We start from the raw sequence: 17,382 nt of genomic DNA, 5'->3' as shown, positions 1-17,382 counted from the left end.
TAATCAAGGAAGCCCGGGGGGGCGGGGCGGGTGTCCTTGCTGCAGTCTCACCCAACATGTCTCCCCAAGTATATTCATACCCTCAAGGGGCTCTGACTACTTTCCCTTACCCCCACTGGACTGCAGGACACACAAACCTGAACATATAAAAAAGTAAAAAAAAAAATTCCAGTAGCAACTTAAGAGATCAACTAAGTTTGTTCTTGGTATAAGCTTTTGTGTGCATGCACACTTCTTCAGATACACACATGTACATGAAATCCATGCAGAGAGAAGCACTCACACAATTCTGGCTCACTGGCTGGATTCTACACCAAGGACACCACCAGGAGTCGTGAACTATATTCAGTTCAGAGAGGCGTCATTTGGGCAAAGAGTTGCACTTACTGTTGAAGCTTCTCAACCTCCTCAGCCTCTAACTCAGCAGTGCTCTTGCATTTGACAGGTCTTTGGCGGGTCTTGGTTTCAAGGCGGGGAGTTTTGGGGTTGGTTACCTTGGCCTTAAGTGGCTTTGTTTGGCTTATGCCTGCAAGAACGGAGGGGAAATGACCATAAACAAAAGCACAACTTACAAAGTTTTCTTTTAAAAAACGTAAGAGGTGCATTTAGCCAACTCTCATAATTGCAAGTATGAAATCTTATTACCTTAGGAAAAAATAGGAAAGTATGGAAAATGAGGCTAATGTTAGTCCTGATATATCCAACCCTTCGTGCCATCCACAGTTCCCATTTTACATTTTCCCAAGTTTAAGCTGTGTCCTTGCCCAACCTCTTCAAATAAAAAGAGAGAAGACAACGACACAAACCTAAATTCTGATATTAACAGAACGCACTCTAGTGGAAGTAACTGAATTTTCTTAGGAAAATTAAGCAAAAGTCTCAATTCCAACTTCAACCTCCTACCTTTGACTGTCTAGTCCCCCTAATAATAATAATAAAGCCGGGCTCAGAGCGGTCAACACCAAATATAAAACAACTGATTAAAATACAACTCAACAACAAGACTACATCCATCAAAATTAAATTAAAAATTAAAAAGGCAGCCTCATATAAAAGGGAAAAAGAAATGGAAAATTGGGGGGGGGGGGAAATCAGGTTGGCTCCAGGCCAAATGCCAGGCGGAACAACTCTGTCTTACAGGCTCTGCGAAAAGAAATCAGGTCCTGCAGGGCCCTGGTCTGAGGAGACAGAGCATTCCACCAGGTCATGGCCAGTGTTGAGAAGGCCCTGGTTCTAGTAGAGGCTAATCTGATTTCCTTCGGGCCCGGGACCTCTAAGGTATTACTGTTTATGGACCTAGAACTGCACACTTGAAAAATAGCCAATCTATCTTTACTGTGGCTCCCTACTCCTCTCGACAGGAAAGAAGAGGCACCACTGTTTAGCAGTCTCCAAGACATGAATAATTGCACCTGATTAATGTCACCAAGTTCAGAGGGACTGTGCTCACAGAGTTCTCCCCACTGTCACAAAGGGGTTCCCGGCCAAGCCACTTGCAGCCTTACCTTCCTCGGTCTTCCTGCTCCTCAGGTGGTAACGTGGCGGTGTGCGTTGCTGGAAGTTTCTAACCTGCTGGGCCATTGATACAAATTCTGTGGAAACTTCATCAAACTTCCTTTTGTTGCTTTGGGACAGGTTGAAGGGTTTCGGGACTGTCATACCCTTTGACGCTTTGGCCTGTAAGGAGACAGGGCTGGTTTGTTAGCAGAATGTTCTCAAGGCAGGATGCACCTTGGGCATCAGCTCACCAGCTGCTGGCAAAGTTTACTTGGCCTGCAAGTCTATCTCATTCTAAAGCTCTTAGTGCAGTGCAAGAAAGAACGTTTGGGAGTTTACCTGTGAACTGAATAGATGAATAATTATTCACTTCACCAGTGGGTGAAATCTGCATATACGGTATACATTTTGAAGGCCCATTCCTTTTTAAAAGAAGCAATGCAGAAGTACAAGTTTACAGATGTATTGTTCTGAAAGAGGCTAAAGTTGAAGCCTCTTTAACATACCATAAGGAAAAGGCACTATAGAATGGTTAGAGAGGGTCTCATCTAAGCAGAGATTAACCCCACAAAGTAGGCTACATACATGAGAAAATGTTGTATGCTGTATTGTTTTTAACACTCGATTGGGAGCTGCCCAGAGTGGCTGGGGAAACTCAGCCAAATGGGACGAGTATAAATAATAAGTTGTTCTTGTTGTCGTCAGCTTTTGTCAAGGTAACACGAGGCAAGGCCCCAGCAAAAGACTCCAAAATAATCTGCCTCTATTCTTTTTAATTGCCACCTACTTCTTCTTGCACTATATAGAATTTATTTCTTGCAAATCTTTTCATCTGCAAATCTTTACACCCCAAGAGACACAACAGCAGGCAGTTGAAGGCTCTCTAGCCAGAAGTCTCATTGCTTGATTCTCGTTGCTCTCACCGGAGATGCTGGGTGCCTCCTCAGTGCAGCTTTGAAATCCACCTCCTTATACTCTGTGGCGGGGTGATTTTCACCATGCTGTTTAATCCTTTCATCTGTGCGGAAGTGGAAATCTACTGGCTTGGTGATATGGGTCACTATCTTCTTGGCAGTTTGTCCTGGTGGGGAGAAAGTGGGGGATAAGATTTAATAAGAAGCACCCCAATGTCCAGGACATGACAGCTTGAACAACTCAATATGATGTACTCACATTCCATCCAATCAAGATAAATGAAATATTGGGCATACTATGAAGGTTCGTTTTCTGCAGGGGATGGAGGGAATCCTCATATGGAGTCCTTGCTCCACTAGGCAGGACTATGCCAATTAAGTTGGTGCATTCATTTTCCATCCAAATCAAGATAAATGCCCACACTCGCATACATATAATCTGTTCTAGGTACCATCCATGCAATTCACATGAACCAGTGAGAGCACAGTGGGACATGGAAAGAATTTGTGAAAGCCCAGCTTGTAGAGAGTTACAGCCAAGCAGTGCGTCTACACCGTTTTCATTTAGGGAGTCGCCAAGACCTCTGCAGATTTTATGGCACAAAGGCTAACTAAAGTGATTATGAAGCTTAATCAGTCCGTAGATTTTATTGTTCATAGCCAATGGTCATCACAATGCAGTATGAGCACTTAATCACGTTCCATAAGGAGAGCCCTGTTGGATCAGAGCATGGGCCCACCTAGCCCAGCTTCCTGCTCTCAAAGTGAGTATAGCCAGGTGCTCCAATGGAAAGCTCAAAAGCAGGCCCTGAGTGAAACAAGTCTTCTCACTTGTGATTCCCAGCAGCTGGTATTCAGAGGCATCCTGCCTCTGGCAGTGGAGGTAGAAGATAGCCCTTCCAAGGTGGCTAGTCCCAAGAAATATTGGGACTTTTGAGAATTAATTCCCTTTTTGCTTTGTGTTTATAGCTAGATTGTTAGACTGAAAGGCAGGAGTGGACCATGCATTTTACAGTGGCTAGCATGGCTTAGGTGCATCTATAAATAAGCCATGACGACGATGAGAAAAGCCACCCAAGGGTGGGGGGAGTAGAGCAACTTGAGAGGCCTGTAAAGCGACTTCACTCAGTTCACAGAGAGGTTTCCCATAAGACTAGAATTTGGAAGTGTCCAATGAATCCAGCTGGAAGCAGGTTCAGGACAGATCACAAAGAAGCACCCAAACATAACTTTTGGTGGCCCCCCAAGCTACATCTTAAGAAGTGCTGCCAGTGGCTCACAGTGCCAGTTGCCTGCCTGGCAGACAGAGATTACCTATGTCCAGCAAGGCCTTTCAAGGCCAGGAGTAACACCTGCATTAGGAAGTGCATGACTACAGTCATGAGAAAGCTCCTAGGAATAATGTATTTCAGACCTTTGTTCTGGTATCCCAGTTGTGGGGTCCTTTCCCCAGGGGAAAGCCTTCTGTGGCAGGTGAGGAACACCCTTTTCACGCTAAGGGCCAAATACCCTTTCGGAGACCACGATAAGAGGACAAGTGGGCAGAGCAACAAACGTAAATTTCACAGGCGGCTAGTTTCTACACCACACCCTTTGTATCTTCCATTCACACAAACAGGAGTCATGAGCAGAGTTAAAAACATTCCAGCCCGGCAAAACAAACAAACAAAAAACAAACAAGCACCTGTGTGTGAAATGGGACCAGTGAGGGATCTGCGAATTCTAAGGACCACCTTCGGTCCCTGGCCTGAGGTTTGCCATCCCCTTTTTATGACACCAACAACCTTTTTATTTCCTAAGGCTATGATGTTGTGCTGTTTTTAACTTTAACTCCTCTAGTGTTTTTTTGCTGCTGGAAACTTCCTATTTTACCTGGTATAACAGTTCCAGACCGGGGTTCCGACTTGCACCCCACATTGAGGGGGCTGCTGTCATGTGACACTTCACGTCATACTGCCCGGTGTCTGAGTGGAGGGCAAAAACATATTGGGGAAGCTGAAACATCCTATACCCGGTGCTGCTGGTTCCAGATTTTATTTTATATTACAGTGGTTCCTCAGTTTACAAACAGTCCTGTTTACGAACTATTCAGTTTATGAACTCCAAAGAACCGGAAGTAGTGTTCTGGTTTGTGAACTTTGCCTTGGTCTACAAATGAAAGCCGAACGGTGGAAGGGCACCGGCGGCAGGAGGCCTCATTAGGGAAAGCACGCCTCGGTTTAAGAACAGATTTGGTTTAAGAACGGACTTCCGGAACGGATTAAGTTCGTAAACCAAGGTACCAGTGTATTGGTAAGCTGTCCTGAAAATACTTACATTGAAGGGAAAGACTGCAAGTAAGTAACTATCTTGTAATTTAATTGTAAATCATTAATTTTAAAATAAATCTTTGGTGAGTTGCAATACTAATTCAAACACTAAAGAAAAGCACACACTTTATTGGTGCAATAGATTGGCTGGGGTGGGAGGGGAGGAATATTTAAGTTACAGTGGTACCTCTGGTTGCGAACGGGATCTGTTCCGGAGCCCCGTTCGCAACATGAGCAGTACGCAACTCGTGTCAGCACTTCTGCGCATGTGCGGGTCGTGATTTGGAGCTTCTGTGCATGATGTCATTTGACGCTTCTGCGCATGCGCGAACCGCCGAACCCTGAAGTAACCTGTTCCGTTACTTCCAGGTTTGGCGCATTTGTAACTCATGTTGTATGCAACCCGCAGCATTCGTATCCAGAGGTATGACTGTACTTTCAAGCTCACCCGGTCCAGCAATGGCCACTTTGAGGGAGTCCTCGTTCTTCCTGCGCAGCTCAGCCACCTCTTGCTGCAGCTGCTGCATTTTCTCTACCTCCAGGTCCTCAGTGGACTTGCCCTTGGATGAACTCCGTTTCCTGAAAAATAAAAAGACACAGATTCCATTCAGAAAAGGGCGCAGTGTACAAGGCTGCAGCTGCCTGAAGGTCCTCAGCCTCAGGCCTAGTGCTTCTGACCCCTGCACAGCTAAGAAATTCCATTAAATCAGAGGTGGGGAATCTGTGACCCTCCAGAGGTTGTTGGGATTCCATTTCCCATCAGCTGCAGCTGGTCTGACTGATGGTCGGGAGTGAAGGGAGCCACAGCCCAGCAACACCTGGAGGGCCACTGATTCCCTCACACTGGCTTTTAAAATAACAGGAAGAGGCAAGATTCCAAGGGAATCACATTCTGTGCCCATCACAACACCCAATGCTTGGGCAAAATCACAACACAGATCAGAGCATTGTGGAATGCTATCCCAAAGGAGTTTCAACTGGCACCTTTATTATACACCTTTAGACGTCAGGCAAAAATGATATTCCCCTTCAACCAGGCTTTGAAGTGATTAACATCTTATACCTTTTAAATGTGTTTGTGGGAAGGAAGATTATTGGTTTGTGTGATTTTTTTTGTTCTTGTCTGTACTTCGTATTTTTATGTTGTGAACCACCCAGGTATCTATAGATGAAGGATGGTATACACATTTAATTAAAAAAAAATAAAGTCCAAACACGAAGCCAACATTTTTGTACAGCTTTCCTTGCATCAATGAGGCCTGCGCAGGGCAAGTTCCTGGTGGATTTCGCCTCAGTTCACACATCTCTTAAACACCCCAAGTTTGGGGTTGTATCCAATGAAGTCATCTGGTTAGCGCACCAGTTTCCACCTGTGCAACAGCCCTTCCTCTCCTGGTGCCTGCCAAATCTGTTCTGGAAGGTTGGGTGAACCCACAGAACAGATGGGGGGCACAGGGAGAGGTTGTCCCATTGTACTGGAGGAAGTTATTGTGGACAACCTTCTTGCATAAAACTTTGTTAGATAAAACTTTCTTGGCACTTGAAGAGGGCTTGAAATAAGATGGCACAGTGACCACTAGCCAATTCAAACACCATAGCAAGCCACTCCTTTGTGCCTCCCCTTGCTCAACCCACAAGACCTACACTTACTGTTTCTTTACAGGTGGTGGCAGCTGTTCATTGGTGGCCAAGGTGGCACATCTCTTGGCATGCATTTTGGCAGCGCACTTGCGCTGAGCACTCTTCTGCCGTTCCAAGAGCTGTTTTGACACCCTACAGGGGAGGAAAAGGGAAAAGCCGGCTGACTGTAAAGGAACGGGGTGGAGTGAGATGAAGAGACACAGACTCAAAGCTTACAAGTTTCAGCTACTGCAATAATATGGAGCCATTCCAAAACAAGAGGAAAAAAGAGGGGATTAGTAGGGCATTCAAATTAGGACTCTTGCATGTTTTACATGGGATGATGCCTGCCTCTTCGGGGTACAAAAGCATCATGTGCTCTTGCACCCAGCACATAGTCTGCTTGGGGTACGGAGGCTGCAGTTGGAGGCACCAGAAGCAGTTATCCAGGAAATAGCTCCAGGTACTCCAATTTCCCCATGTTTACAACATGCGACATTTTATCCATTTGGCTTTGGGCAAGTATTGTTTTATGCAGCATTTCGAACATGGTCTTGCTGATAACAGACTCATCTGCTAAGAAACTGAAAGCATCTTTTCACAAGGCGGCATCTAATCTGTCTTCCCTCCTCAACCACTGATCCAGATCCTCCTTCCCATGATGACTTCTGACAGTTATTGGGAGAAAATCTGCCTGGTGTCCCTCCTCAAACTTTTAGTACTAGATCCTGGAAAGATGCACACCCACAAAAAAACACATTTGCTCATTTATGTTGAGACCATTTGTCATGTTCTCAAGGACAACCTGATTTCAGAATTAGATTACAATATAATAGCCATGTTGGAGATTCTTGGCAGCCATGAGGACTAGAAGCTTATTATTTTATGATAAAAAAATTCCTTCAGTAGCACCTTAAAGACCAACTAAGTGCTACTGAAGGAATTTTTTTATTTTACTTCGACCCAGACCAACACGGCTACCTACCTGTAACCATTATTTTATGAATTAATTATACTGGCCTCTCTGAGAAGAAGCCCACTGAAGGGGCACTGTGGCAGGAAGGGTTGTGCATCAGCTTTATTCCCACATTCAGATCACTTTGCAGCTTCCCAGAACTGCAGACCCGGAAGTTAGCTTAAGAGCAACCAGAGGAGGAGGAGAGTCCTAGGCCAGCTGCAAAAGCTCAGCAGGCCATTTCTTGAGAAAACAGAGAAGCACTTGTGGGAGGATCAAGATGTTAGGCAACCATGGTCTATGTCAAAGCTTGCAAGCTGTCTCAATACCAAGTCCCAGGGGAAAGTTGACCCACTTGGAGATTAGAATTCTTACCTTCCTGGGGCCCTTGCAGGGGCAGCTACCGTCTCATTTGATGTCCTGTGCCACTGTGCCATGGATCCAACCACATTTGGTGGCATCCTGTTAGCCTGTCCCATCTCATTTTCATCGGGCTTCTCAGCTATGGCAAATAAGAAACACGAGCTATATATATTCCTCAAAATTTATATGCCCTTCTTCCTCTCCAAGGGCTCAAAGCCAGCTAATAGCTTATACAACATTCACAAAAAGACTCCAATAGCTATCCATAAAAACCATACAGTGCTCCCTCCGACACCCCCCAGGAAAAGCCTGCTACGGATAGGATACTACCAACAGATTTACAGAGGCTTGAGCTTGTTATCAGCAAGTGAGGTTGTGAGGGAAGGAGCTTTAAAAACTTCACAGCTTTGAACTATCAGCACAGAAGAAAAATAAACGAGCAGGAAATAGATATTTTGCTAGCTTCAGCAGTAAACAGCTTGTTTGTGTATTTGAGGTTGTAGTTCATCTTTCCACTCTATATTTGGGACCCTGCATTATCCTTCCACAGCTCCACACCCTGCTTGATGCATTCAGCATGGCTCAGAGGGATACGTAAACCTTAGCTTAGCCCCACTGAGACCTGCATTAGGACTTGTGCTTTTTAATTTACTTAGAAGTTATCCTGAGTCAGTGGCAAGTTAAGGAGGTAGCCTTGTTTGTAGCCAGCATAAAATTATTCGGAATGGTGAAAAGCTGAGTGGACTGTGATGAATTCTGCTGGTTGACTGACAGAACCCAAAGAGTGCTCACTAATGGTTCCTCAACATCCTGGAAAAAAGTGACACATTGGGTAGTGCAATCACAGGATTCTGTCCCGAGCCTGGCATTGTTCAACATCTTTATAAAGGACTTAATTGAGGGGATGCTCATCAAATTTGCAGATGACACCAAGCTGGGAGGGGTAGCTAATGCCGCAGAAAACAGAGTCTGGATTCAAGGCAGCCTTAAAAGATTGGAGAACAGGGCCAAACTAACAAAAGGAATTTCAATAGGAACAAGTGTAAGGTTCCAACACTTAGGTGGGAACAATCAGGTGCACATTTGTGTGGCAGGCATTCAGGTCTTGACACTGCCAGAGATAAAGAAAGCCAAGCCTCACATGATCAAGTTCACAGGCCATCACTGGACTAGGTCCATTTACCCTTCTACTACCATTCTAACTTTACAAGAACTTGCTGTCCTGAGCTGAACAACTTACTGGATTTCACCATTGGAGAGACAATGGCACGTGGAATGTTAGCCCTTGACGCTGAGGATTTCTGCAGGATGCCGGCTGAAAGTGGAGTTCTCAGAAGAATGGCTGGCGTATCTGAACTTGGAGTGCTCGGAAAAGCATCTGGAAGAACCAACAATCACCTGGTTAAATTCCATGTACCTCCCAGTGCTGCTCAGCAGGCTAATTGCCATCTCCACTGCCAGCTGTGGCCCTTATGCCCCTTCCTCTCCCAGTCTGAGGGCCAGGCAAACACAGAGAAGACCTCAGGTGCCCTGTTCCTTTCCCACCTTTGGGGAAAATGGAGCAAAACACAGAGCTTAGAGAAGAGATAAGAAGTGCCAGCTAGACTCAAAAGCAGTTGCGTTTGCTAGTCCAGCTTTTGACAAGAGGATAGATTAAGAATGTTGAGTCAAGGTGGGAGAAGATTAATGTTCAAAGTTATCAGATGTAGTGTGGTAGAAACTTGAGGCTACTGCTTCCCACCCCCTTTCCTAAAATTGGCTGAAAACATATTGCAGCACAACAAAGAACTTGGACCCTGCAGATCCCGTGTGCAGATCCCGTGTGTGCTGTTAGAACATACTGCAGGTTCACAGCATTTGGGAAGTGAGCGTTCAAGGAAGCAACTGCACATCTCTCAAGAGGTTTTTGGTACGTCACATCCTTCCACTACGGAGAGGAAGATGTGTGGAATCACAAACGCCACATTCAAGACAGAAGATCACACCTGGATCTCTCTGTTTTTGTAAACATAAAACAAGTGACGAGAACTCATTTACTCTCCAAAGGGTCCCTGCAGGGCTAATAATAGCTTCTGAGGCAGGACAAACTTAGGCTGGGGAGAAACAGTTAAACACCCACCCACCTTGGTACCACTCTGAAAGTATTTGTAGATTCCTGTTTGGAAAAGGCTCTTGCTCACATACAGATTAATAAAGATCAGATGATGATCTCCCAGATCACATGTGGTGCTGAGAATCTCTTAAGACACAGTTCTAGTATTCTCTTTACAGTCATACCTCGGGTTACAGCTGCTGCAGTTTGCGTCTTTTCGTGTTTCGTGCCACTCCGAACCCGGAAGTACTAGAAAGGGGTACTTCCGGGTTTCGGCGTGCGCGCATGCACAGAAGCACCGAATTGCGACCCACGCATGCCCAGACGCAGATTGCGAACGTGCCTCCCGCACGGATCATGTTCACAACCCGAGCGTCCACTGTACTTTATTCACATGAAACCTCTTTCATCCTTAATACAAACTGAACTGCATCCCAGCACTTCAATCGAAAACATGACGGCATGAGAGTGTGGAAAAGTTTCCAAGATGAACTCAAGCAACTCCCTGATTATGTCTGTATCTGTCCAGAAATCAGTGTGCCAATACTGCTAACCCTGTTTGGCTGACAGCACTGGCAATAATCTCTGTTCTCCAAAGCTTTGTATTTCACCACCTTAAAAGAATTCAGGAGGGCCAGGCAATCTGTTTTATTTTGATCTGCTTCCAACCAAGCAGAAGAACAAGTGTGATGCATTTAAGGGCTCTTGGAATATTAAGCCGTCCCAACTTGGGGTAGCCTTCAGCATATTCTATGTTGGCCTTTCCTCTCTCTTATGATGCTTCTCTCAGCTCATATAGCCCCTAGCTGGCCCCTCTTCTCTTTCAGACAACCCTATGCATCTTTAACCATTGCCAAGTCCAACAAGGGTCTCCTCAGCAGTTGTGGGTTTCTTTGCCCAACACCTGAACATGGAAGAAAGTTGTTGACAATATAGGCAGCCCCCTTCCATGCTCCTTTTGATACATACGGTGGCAGAGAGAGTAGAGGGTGGTTTTTCTAGTGCTGTTACATCACTTCCTGTACACTGAGTATAAGACGTCTGTAGCCCTCGCACCATCCTTGACCTCTGGGCCATGCAGTCTGTGAATGATGGGGATTGGAGTCCTACAGCATCCTATACTGGCTGTAAAGGTAAAGGGACCCCTGACCATTAGGTCCAGTCATGACCGACTCTGGGGCTGCGGTGCTCATCTCACGTTATTGGTCGAGGGAGCCAGCGTACAGCTTCCAGGTCATGTGGCCAGCATGACAAAGCCGCTTCTGGTGAACCAGAGCAGCACACGGAAACGCCGTTTACCTTCCCACTGTAGAAGTACCTATTTATCTACTTGCACTTTGACATGCTTTCGAACTGCTAGGTTGGCAGGAGCTGGGACCGAGCAACGGGAGCTCACCCTGTCACAGGGATTCGAACAGCCAACCTTCTGATCAGCAAGCCCTAGGCTCTGTGGTTTAACCCACAGCGCCACCTGCATCCTGGCTGTTACACCACAGTTTATGCTGCAAGTGTTTACCCAATAACAGACCCCTCCTCAAGCCTGTGAAATCCCCTAGCCAAAAAAGGGACAACCCCCTGCTCACCAGGACCGGTTTTTCATCCCAGCTTGGCAGAATATGCAGATACTCACCAAACCAGGCATCAACGGCAGTTGTATCATCCTCTTTAATGTTATTAAAGTCAATGTATTCATTGGGAGCATCAAAGGAATACCGTTTCTCAGACATTTTGCTGAAGCAAAGCCTTTTTCCAGCAATCTTGGAGCAAGCCCCTGAGAATCAAGAAATATACAGTACTGTTAGCATGGCAAGTAACTTACAAATGCTATCTTATTCAGCCTCTCAAAGCTATGGACGGTCAGTCTATTTCTGCTTTTATAGATTAGAAGCTACAGTCACAGGCCACCCATGTTGAAAACTAACCAATGACCCATGGTTGAACTGGGTCTAGGTACAATGACTATCAGCTAGAGGACACTACTGTACAACCAAAAGCAATGCAAGATAGAAGACCAAGAAAGAAGGTTAAGCCTCAAAGTACTTCAACATTGCACAACAAGGAATTCGTCACTTTAAAGAAACACAGGTGCTCACCCTGACCTTCAGCCAGCGTTCAAAATTCACCAGACACATTTTGCACCTGGCTATTGGCCACTTGAGACCAAGTGAAGATGCCCAGGTGCTAGGATGGCACCTGACATCTCCACCATCTGAAGGTGCATGCTTGGGGATCCTGCAGAATTCTATCCATTATATTTTATCTGCACAATGAGAACAAACTTCAGGAACCCAAATGTTGTATTGAAAAATATGACTTTCAAGCCATCTGGCCCCCAAATGACAACTATTGAGATTCCATTTTGGCGCCTGTAACCCTGGTTTAAGGAGCCATTTGTGCCAGTGTGGTGTAGTGGTTAAGAGAGATAGACTCGTAATCTGGTGAACCGGGTTCATGTCTACATGCAGCTGCTGGGTGACCTTGGGCTATTCGCACTTCTCTGAAGTCTCTCAGCCTCACTCACCTCACAAAGTGTTTGTTGTGGGGGAGGAAGGGAAAGGAGAATGTTAGCCGCTTTGAGACTCCTTTGGGTAGTGATAAAGCGGGATATCAAATCCAAACTCCTCCTCTTCTTCAGCAAGCCACATTCTTCAAAACCTGTTTCTACAGACTTAAAGAATCAGCCTGGTCTCACAATTGACCCAGCCATAATGTAACAAGGTGTTGCCATGCAGGGGGAGGTATGGTTGCTTCTGGCCTCACACCCAACTTTGCAACATTTTGAGGGCCTTCCCAAAGCTTTATTGCAATGTACTGTAGTAAGATCACCCAGAGAATGATACTGCAGGAAGAGACCCAGCTTGAGTTAGAAGGAGCAAAGGGGATTATAGGTGTCAGCGGAGACAGAATCAAGGAGCCAAGAAAAGGACAGGATTTTCTAGCCTAGGAACTTGAGATGTTTTTCAAACCACACCTGGTGCAAAGCAAGCCAAGAAAGGGGCCCTGAAACTCAAGTTACTCAGATTGCTCCATAGTTGTGGCCTTGCTGCACAGATAGGCTGGTTAATGGGTTAATGTTGTGCTTGTGCAGAGCACCCTTTCTACAACTGCAATGGCAACTTCCATGTTAGGGGGCAGGGCTTCCTAGAATCATAAACCTGGTGCATATTTTTATGCAGCAACCAGTTAGGATCCTAGGTTTGCGCACATGCATTAACATCTTCAGGACAGTAGTACCTCGGGTTACAGAGGCTTCAGGTTAAAGACGCGTCGGGTTACAGACTCCGCTAATCCAGAAATAGTACCTCGGGTTAAGAACTTTGCATCAGGATGAGAACAGGAATCATGCGGTGGCGGTGCGGCAGCAGGAGGCCCCATTAGCTAAAGTGGTACCTCAGGTTAAGAACAGTTTCAGGTTAAGAATGGACCTCCGGAATGAATTAAGTTCTTAACCCGAGGTACCACTGTACATCCATCCATGCCATGTTGCCCCATCTTATTAGCAACCTTCCACAAAAGCAACTGGCTTTTGCTAAGCCAAACAGCTTCAAGCTTATCCAAAGGAAGACTTTGCATGCATGGCCTCTTCAGTCAGCTGAGGCCTAGGGCAGGATTACTGCTGGTTTATGTGCTTTTAGAAAAGCTGGCTACACTCACACGCGGGAAGGGTGCCCAGATATAAATTACAGCACCATTAGCAGGTGCCACCCTAATTTATAACCCTTGGCCCTCCCTTGCCAAGGCATGGAAAGCTGCCACATTGAAATGTAGACAAGAGGTCTCCAAGCATGGACTGGCTGAGAGACAGGCAGAAAGGGTCCTGCGACAAGACTAAGGTGGTCTCCAAGATTAGGGGAAAGTTGGTACAAGAGATCAAAATGCCCCAGAGGAGGAAAGGATTGAGGGAAGAAAGTGACAGCCCCAAAGCAGAGTTAAGAGAGCTCCAAAGCCTGGCTGGAACTAGATCCCTTCTTAGCCCCCTTAATCAGGATCAAGTTTCTGTCAACACTAACAACTTAAAAAAAATATTGAAGTGCGTCATTGACGTTCTTTTCGCCCACACGACCCAACAAGTTGAGCTGCCAGGCAGGAGGAGCAGGAATCACATTTCAGAAATGGTTGGCTCCAAGGCTAGCCCACTGCTCCCTCAGCCCCTCATTCTGCAAGAGAGTGACAACGGCCATTTCATTAGCAGGAGCCGGGGAAGCAGCTGGAGCCAGAGAAACACATTCACAGGGGAGCTGTGGTGTGCTTGAGGCCCTTGTAGGGAATCCCCCTCTGGAAGGGTCCGGTTTCCAGGGCATTTCCAGAGCAGGAGGGAAAGGTAGGTTGACCATGCGAGGCAGCGTTAAGCAATGGTGTGGCCACTGGAGGAAGCCATAAGCTCAACCTCCTCAGATATCAGCTGTGGGATGCAATTTGGGTTGTACTACAGCCACCAATTTGGGTGGACAGGACTGCACTCTTGAGAAGTGAGCCTTTTATCTTTCAGCTTTGCACAGTGGCTAAGGCAAAGTGAATTATTATAATCTGCAGGACAAAAAAATTCCAATACACAATTTCCCCAAACGCTCACACTGCTGTTTTCAGCTCAAGTCATCCATCCAAACTGGAAGCAATAGTACATTCTCATCTCTATTAGATCTGCAGCCAGAAGATTGTCAAAGATTGCACTGAGTAGAAAGACCTCCACCCTCATTTAAGGAAACAAAGAAAAATACAGATCTTGCAGGGAACATGTGTGCCTTGTTTTCCTTAACAGCCCATAATGGAATATGCCCTTCCAAATAGATCTGCTAGCATTAGACACCAATACACAAACTCTTGTAATAAGAGGCCTCTGAGAACCAACCCTTCCTATCAGGCCCGGCTCTAGGGGTAGTCTCGGAGGTGCTGTGCCCGCCCACCAGGGCGGGGGCGCCGTAGCAATCTCCACGCCACGGTGCTCGACCGGCTTGAGACGGCCCTGCTTCCTATTTTAGAAGAAGCCTCACTGGAACACAGGAAGCTGTCTTATTCCATGTTACACCATTGGTCCACTGACAGGCAGCAACTCTCCAGCGTTTCAGGCTGAGGAATTTCCAAGCCCCTCCTAGGAACATCTTCAGGACTAGCTAAAGAGGACCCCGTGTTATTAATTGCTGTAGTCTACCTCCCTAAGTAGTAACACTCCTTTTAATGAGTTTTCTTTTAAACAATCGTTAAAACCTATATTTATTGCCTATTTTTAGATTATTACTGTTTTTCTTTTATTGTTTTATGTATTGCATATTTATGTGTGCTGGTCAAGAACCGTAATCAATCAATCAATCCAAGCCCCACCTAGGAATATCTGAGAATAATCAGGGGCCTTCTGCATGGAAAGCATGTGCACAGGTTAGAAAGCAAGTAGCCATTTAGATGCCTGAACAGCAACAGAACAGAGGAGCAGCTCTACTGGACTAAACGTTTCTAGAAATCACACAAGTAGGGCACTAAACCAACTGCTCCCACCCGTTTATCCTCTCCTAAGTACACAGGATTCAGATGCTTTTGCACATCTGCTGTTCATTGCATTAGGGCTTGTGAGGAAGAACATTCTGGGAGATGGTGCCTCCCACAGCCGATTTACCAGATAAACCTGCCTCTCTGCCACCTCACATCATTACGGCACTTGGTTGGTACCAGGGTACTCAATAGGCTTTACTAGTGAAGTTCAGCAAGGCTATGGATTGCAGGCTTTTTTTAGCACTTATCTCAGCTCTTTCATCACAGGGCAGGGTTGTGTCACTTTCTGCACCTCTGCAGAAAAGGTCAACCAGCAGCATGGAAGGCATAGCATGCCTCTTTCCAGCTAAGCACCACAACAGCCACACTTAGTCACATCCAACCTTGGGCATAATCTATCCTTCACTGATACTGCACAGCCTCTGCCTTTTCATCAGGAGAGTAAGAACAATCCCTGCTAGACAAGCAGAGGCTGTGAAGCAGGGGTCCCCAAACTAAGGCCCGGGGGCCGGATGTGGCCCAATCGCCTTCTAAATCCAGCCCGTGGAAGGTCCGGGAATCAGCATGTTTTTACATGAGTAGAATGTGCCCTTTTATTTAAAATGCATCTCTGGGTTATTTGTGGGGCATGGGAATTTGTTCATTTTTTCCCCAAAATATAGTCCGGCCCCCCACAAGGTCTGAGGGACAGTGGACCGGCCCCTTGCTGAAAAAGTTTGCTGACCCCTGCTGTGAAGCCACAGAAAAATATGGATTACACCCAAGGTTAGAAGCCATTACGTTCTGCCCACTCCTCCACTGCCACCACCCAATCATGGCAGATCTTTTTGCTTCCAAGCCAAGGCACTTCCAAGGAGTCTCCTTCTTTGGAGGTCTTTAAGCAGAGGCTTGACAGGCATGTCAAGAATGCTTTAATGGTGTTTCCTGCTTGGCAGGGGGTTGGACTGGATGGCCCTTCTGGTCTCTTCCAACTCTATGATTCTATAATTCTATGATTCTAACTATTGTGCAAGACCAGGCTGGAGGACATGAGCAACTCATGCTACAAACAGAACAAGCTGGCACAGGTGCTGCGCTGACCACTTGCCCCACTGACCATATCCCCAGCTAACTTGCAGGCCTCTTGTGCCCAAGGGCTCACATTCCTTCACTGCAGAAACACTTACAGATGTTCAAGGCTTCCATTACAATGAGGAAATCCCAGGACAAATCAAGGAATCAGGCAGAGCAGCTGAAGTATTTTAGGGTCTCGGCATCATTCAAGGATGACTGCCTCGTAAGTCCCACCCCAAACTTACTCATGTAAGTAAGGTTGCTCATGCCATAGGTACCTACCTGTTTCCTTACAGTGCAGTTGTCATGTTAGAAAGCTAATTCCCAGGTACCCAGGAGGGGTGGGCAACTTCTTTACTAGGAAGTACAGTATGCCATTTGTAAATGCATTTTTGTTTTTATGCTTTCAATTCCACACATGCAAGACACATAGAAATTCTGTTCAACACTTAGGGGAATGACAATTTGGGGGCAGGGAGAGGAGAAACAAAAGGTTTTTGGAGTTTAACTTCTATGCACTGCCCATTTAAACTGGACCTTATATGTCAAACACACAAAATGCATTAGGAATCTCAGCAAATGGAATAGTAATGTTTGTTATATTAATAGGGCACAGGTTCTGCAGCTTCTATTCAGGTCACTTCAAATCTGCCAATAAATGGAAACTGCAATGCTGAGCCCTCATTATCTTTTTCTCCCACCCCACCCCCCAACATCTGCCTTCAGCTAGCAACAAATAAGTTGAAAATAGAAGCAAATGACCCTATGAAAGGTGGTTGTATTATTTGGGATTAGGAACAGTATGAAAAATCAACATTCTAATGTAGAAGCAGGAAACGTGTCAAGAAGCAGCTCAAACTGAACAACCCAATTTTATTATTCTATGATGCAATTACCATCTTTTCTCAGAATGAGCCCCACATTTCTAATTTATCTATGTTGTAAAGAAAAAACCTTGTTATTCTCTTCCCCCACAAGTAACCTTCCCCAGCCCTTCAATGTCTGGCTAACTATCCTTCACCATTTCTGGTGGAATTTAGTGATGCAGACCTGCTGGTACCAGTGTCAGAGCTGTTCCAACTGTTTCTGGGTGCT

The 17,382-nt window shown here is 45.8% G+C and overlaps 1 protein-coding gene across 2 annotated transcripts in view; it reads right to left on the bottom strand.

Moving 5' to 3' along the window:
- The window catches only part of TPX2 (TPX2 microtubule nucleation factor), a 32,299-nt gene that overhangs the window by 10,296 nt on the left and 4,621 nt on the right, over nucleotides 1–17,382 (bottom strand). For both annotated transcript variants that reach the window (XM_035124036.2, XM_035124034.2), the window contains exons 2-9: nucleotides 11,381–11,521; nucleotides 8,899–9,036; nucleotides 7,671–7,797; nucleotides 6,371–6,493; nucleotides 5,169–5,299; nucleotides 2,421–2,578; nucleotides 1,506–1,677; nucleotides 388–526 (exon numbers count right to left, since the gene is read on the bottom strand). In XM_035124036.2, coding sequence (XP_034979927.2) covers nucleotides 388–526; nucleotides 1,506–1,677; nucleotides 2,421–2,578; nucleotides 5,169–5,299; nucleotides 6,371–6,493; nucleotides 7,671–7,797; nucleotides 8,899–9,036; nucleotides 11,381–11,477 — 1,085 coding nt within the window. In that variant the 5' untranslated portion in view covers nucleotides 11,478–11,521. The remainder of the gene's footprint in view (nucleotides 1–387; nucleotides 527–1,505; nucleotides 1,678–2,420; nucleotides 2,579–5,168; nucleotides 5,300–6,370; nucleotides 6,494–7,670; nucleotides 7,798–8,898; nucleotides 9,037–11,380; nucleotides 11,522–17,382) is intronic.

Source organism: Zootoca vivipara, chromosome 7 (assembly GCF_963506605.1).
Source record: "Zootoca vivipara chromosome 7, rZooViv1.1, whole genome shotgun sequence".
In the NCBI taxonomy this organism is placed as follows: Eukaryota; Metazoa; Chordata; class Lepidosauria; order Squamata; family Lacertidae; genus Zootoca; species Zootoca vivipara.
Note: the sequence above shows the minus strand (reverse complement) of the source record. Positions and strands in the feature narration are given on the sequence as shown.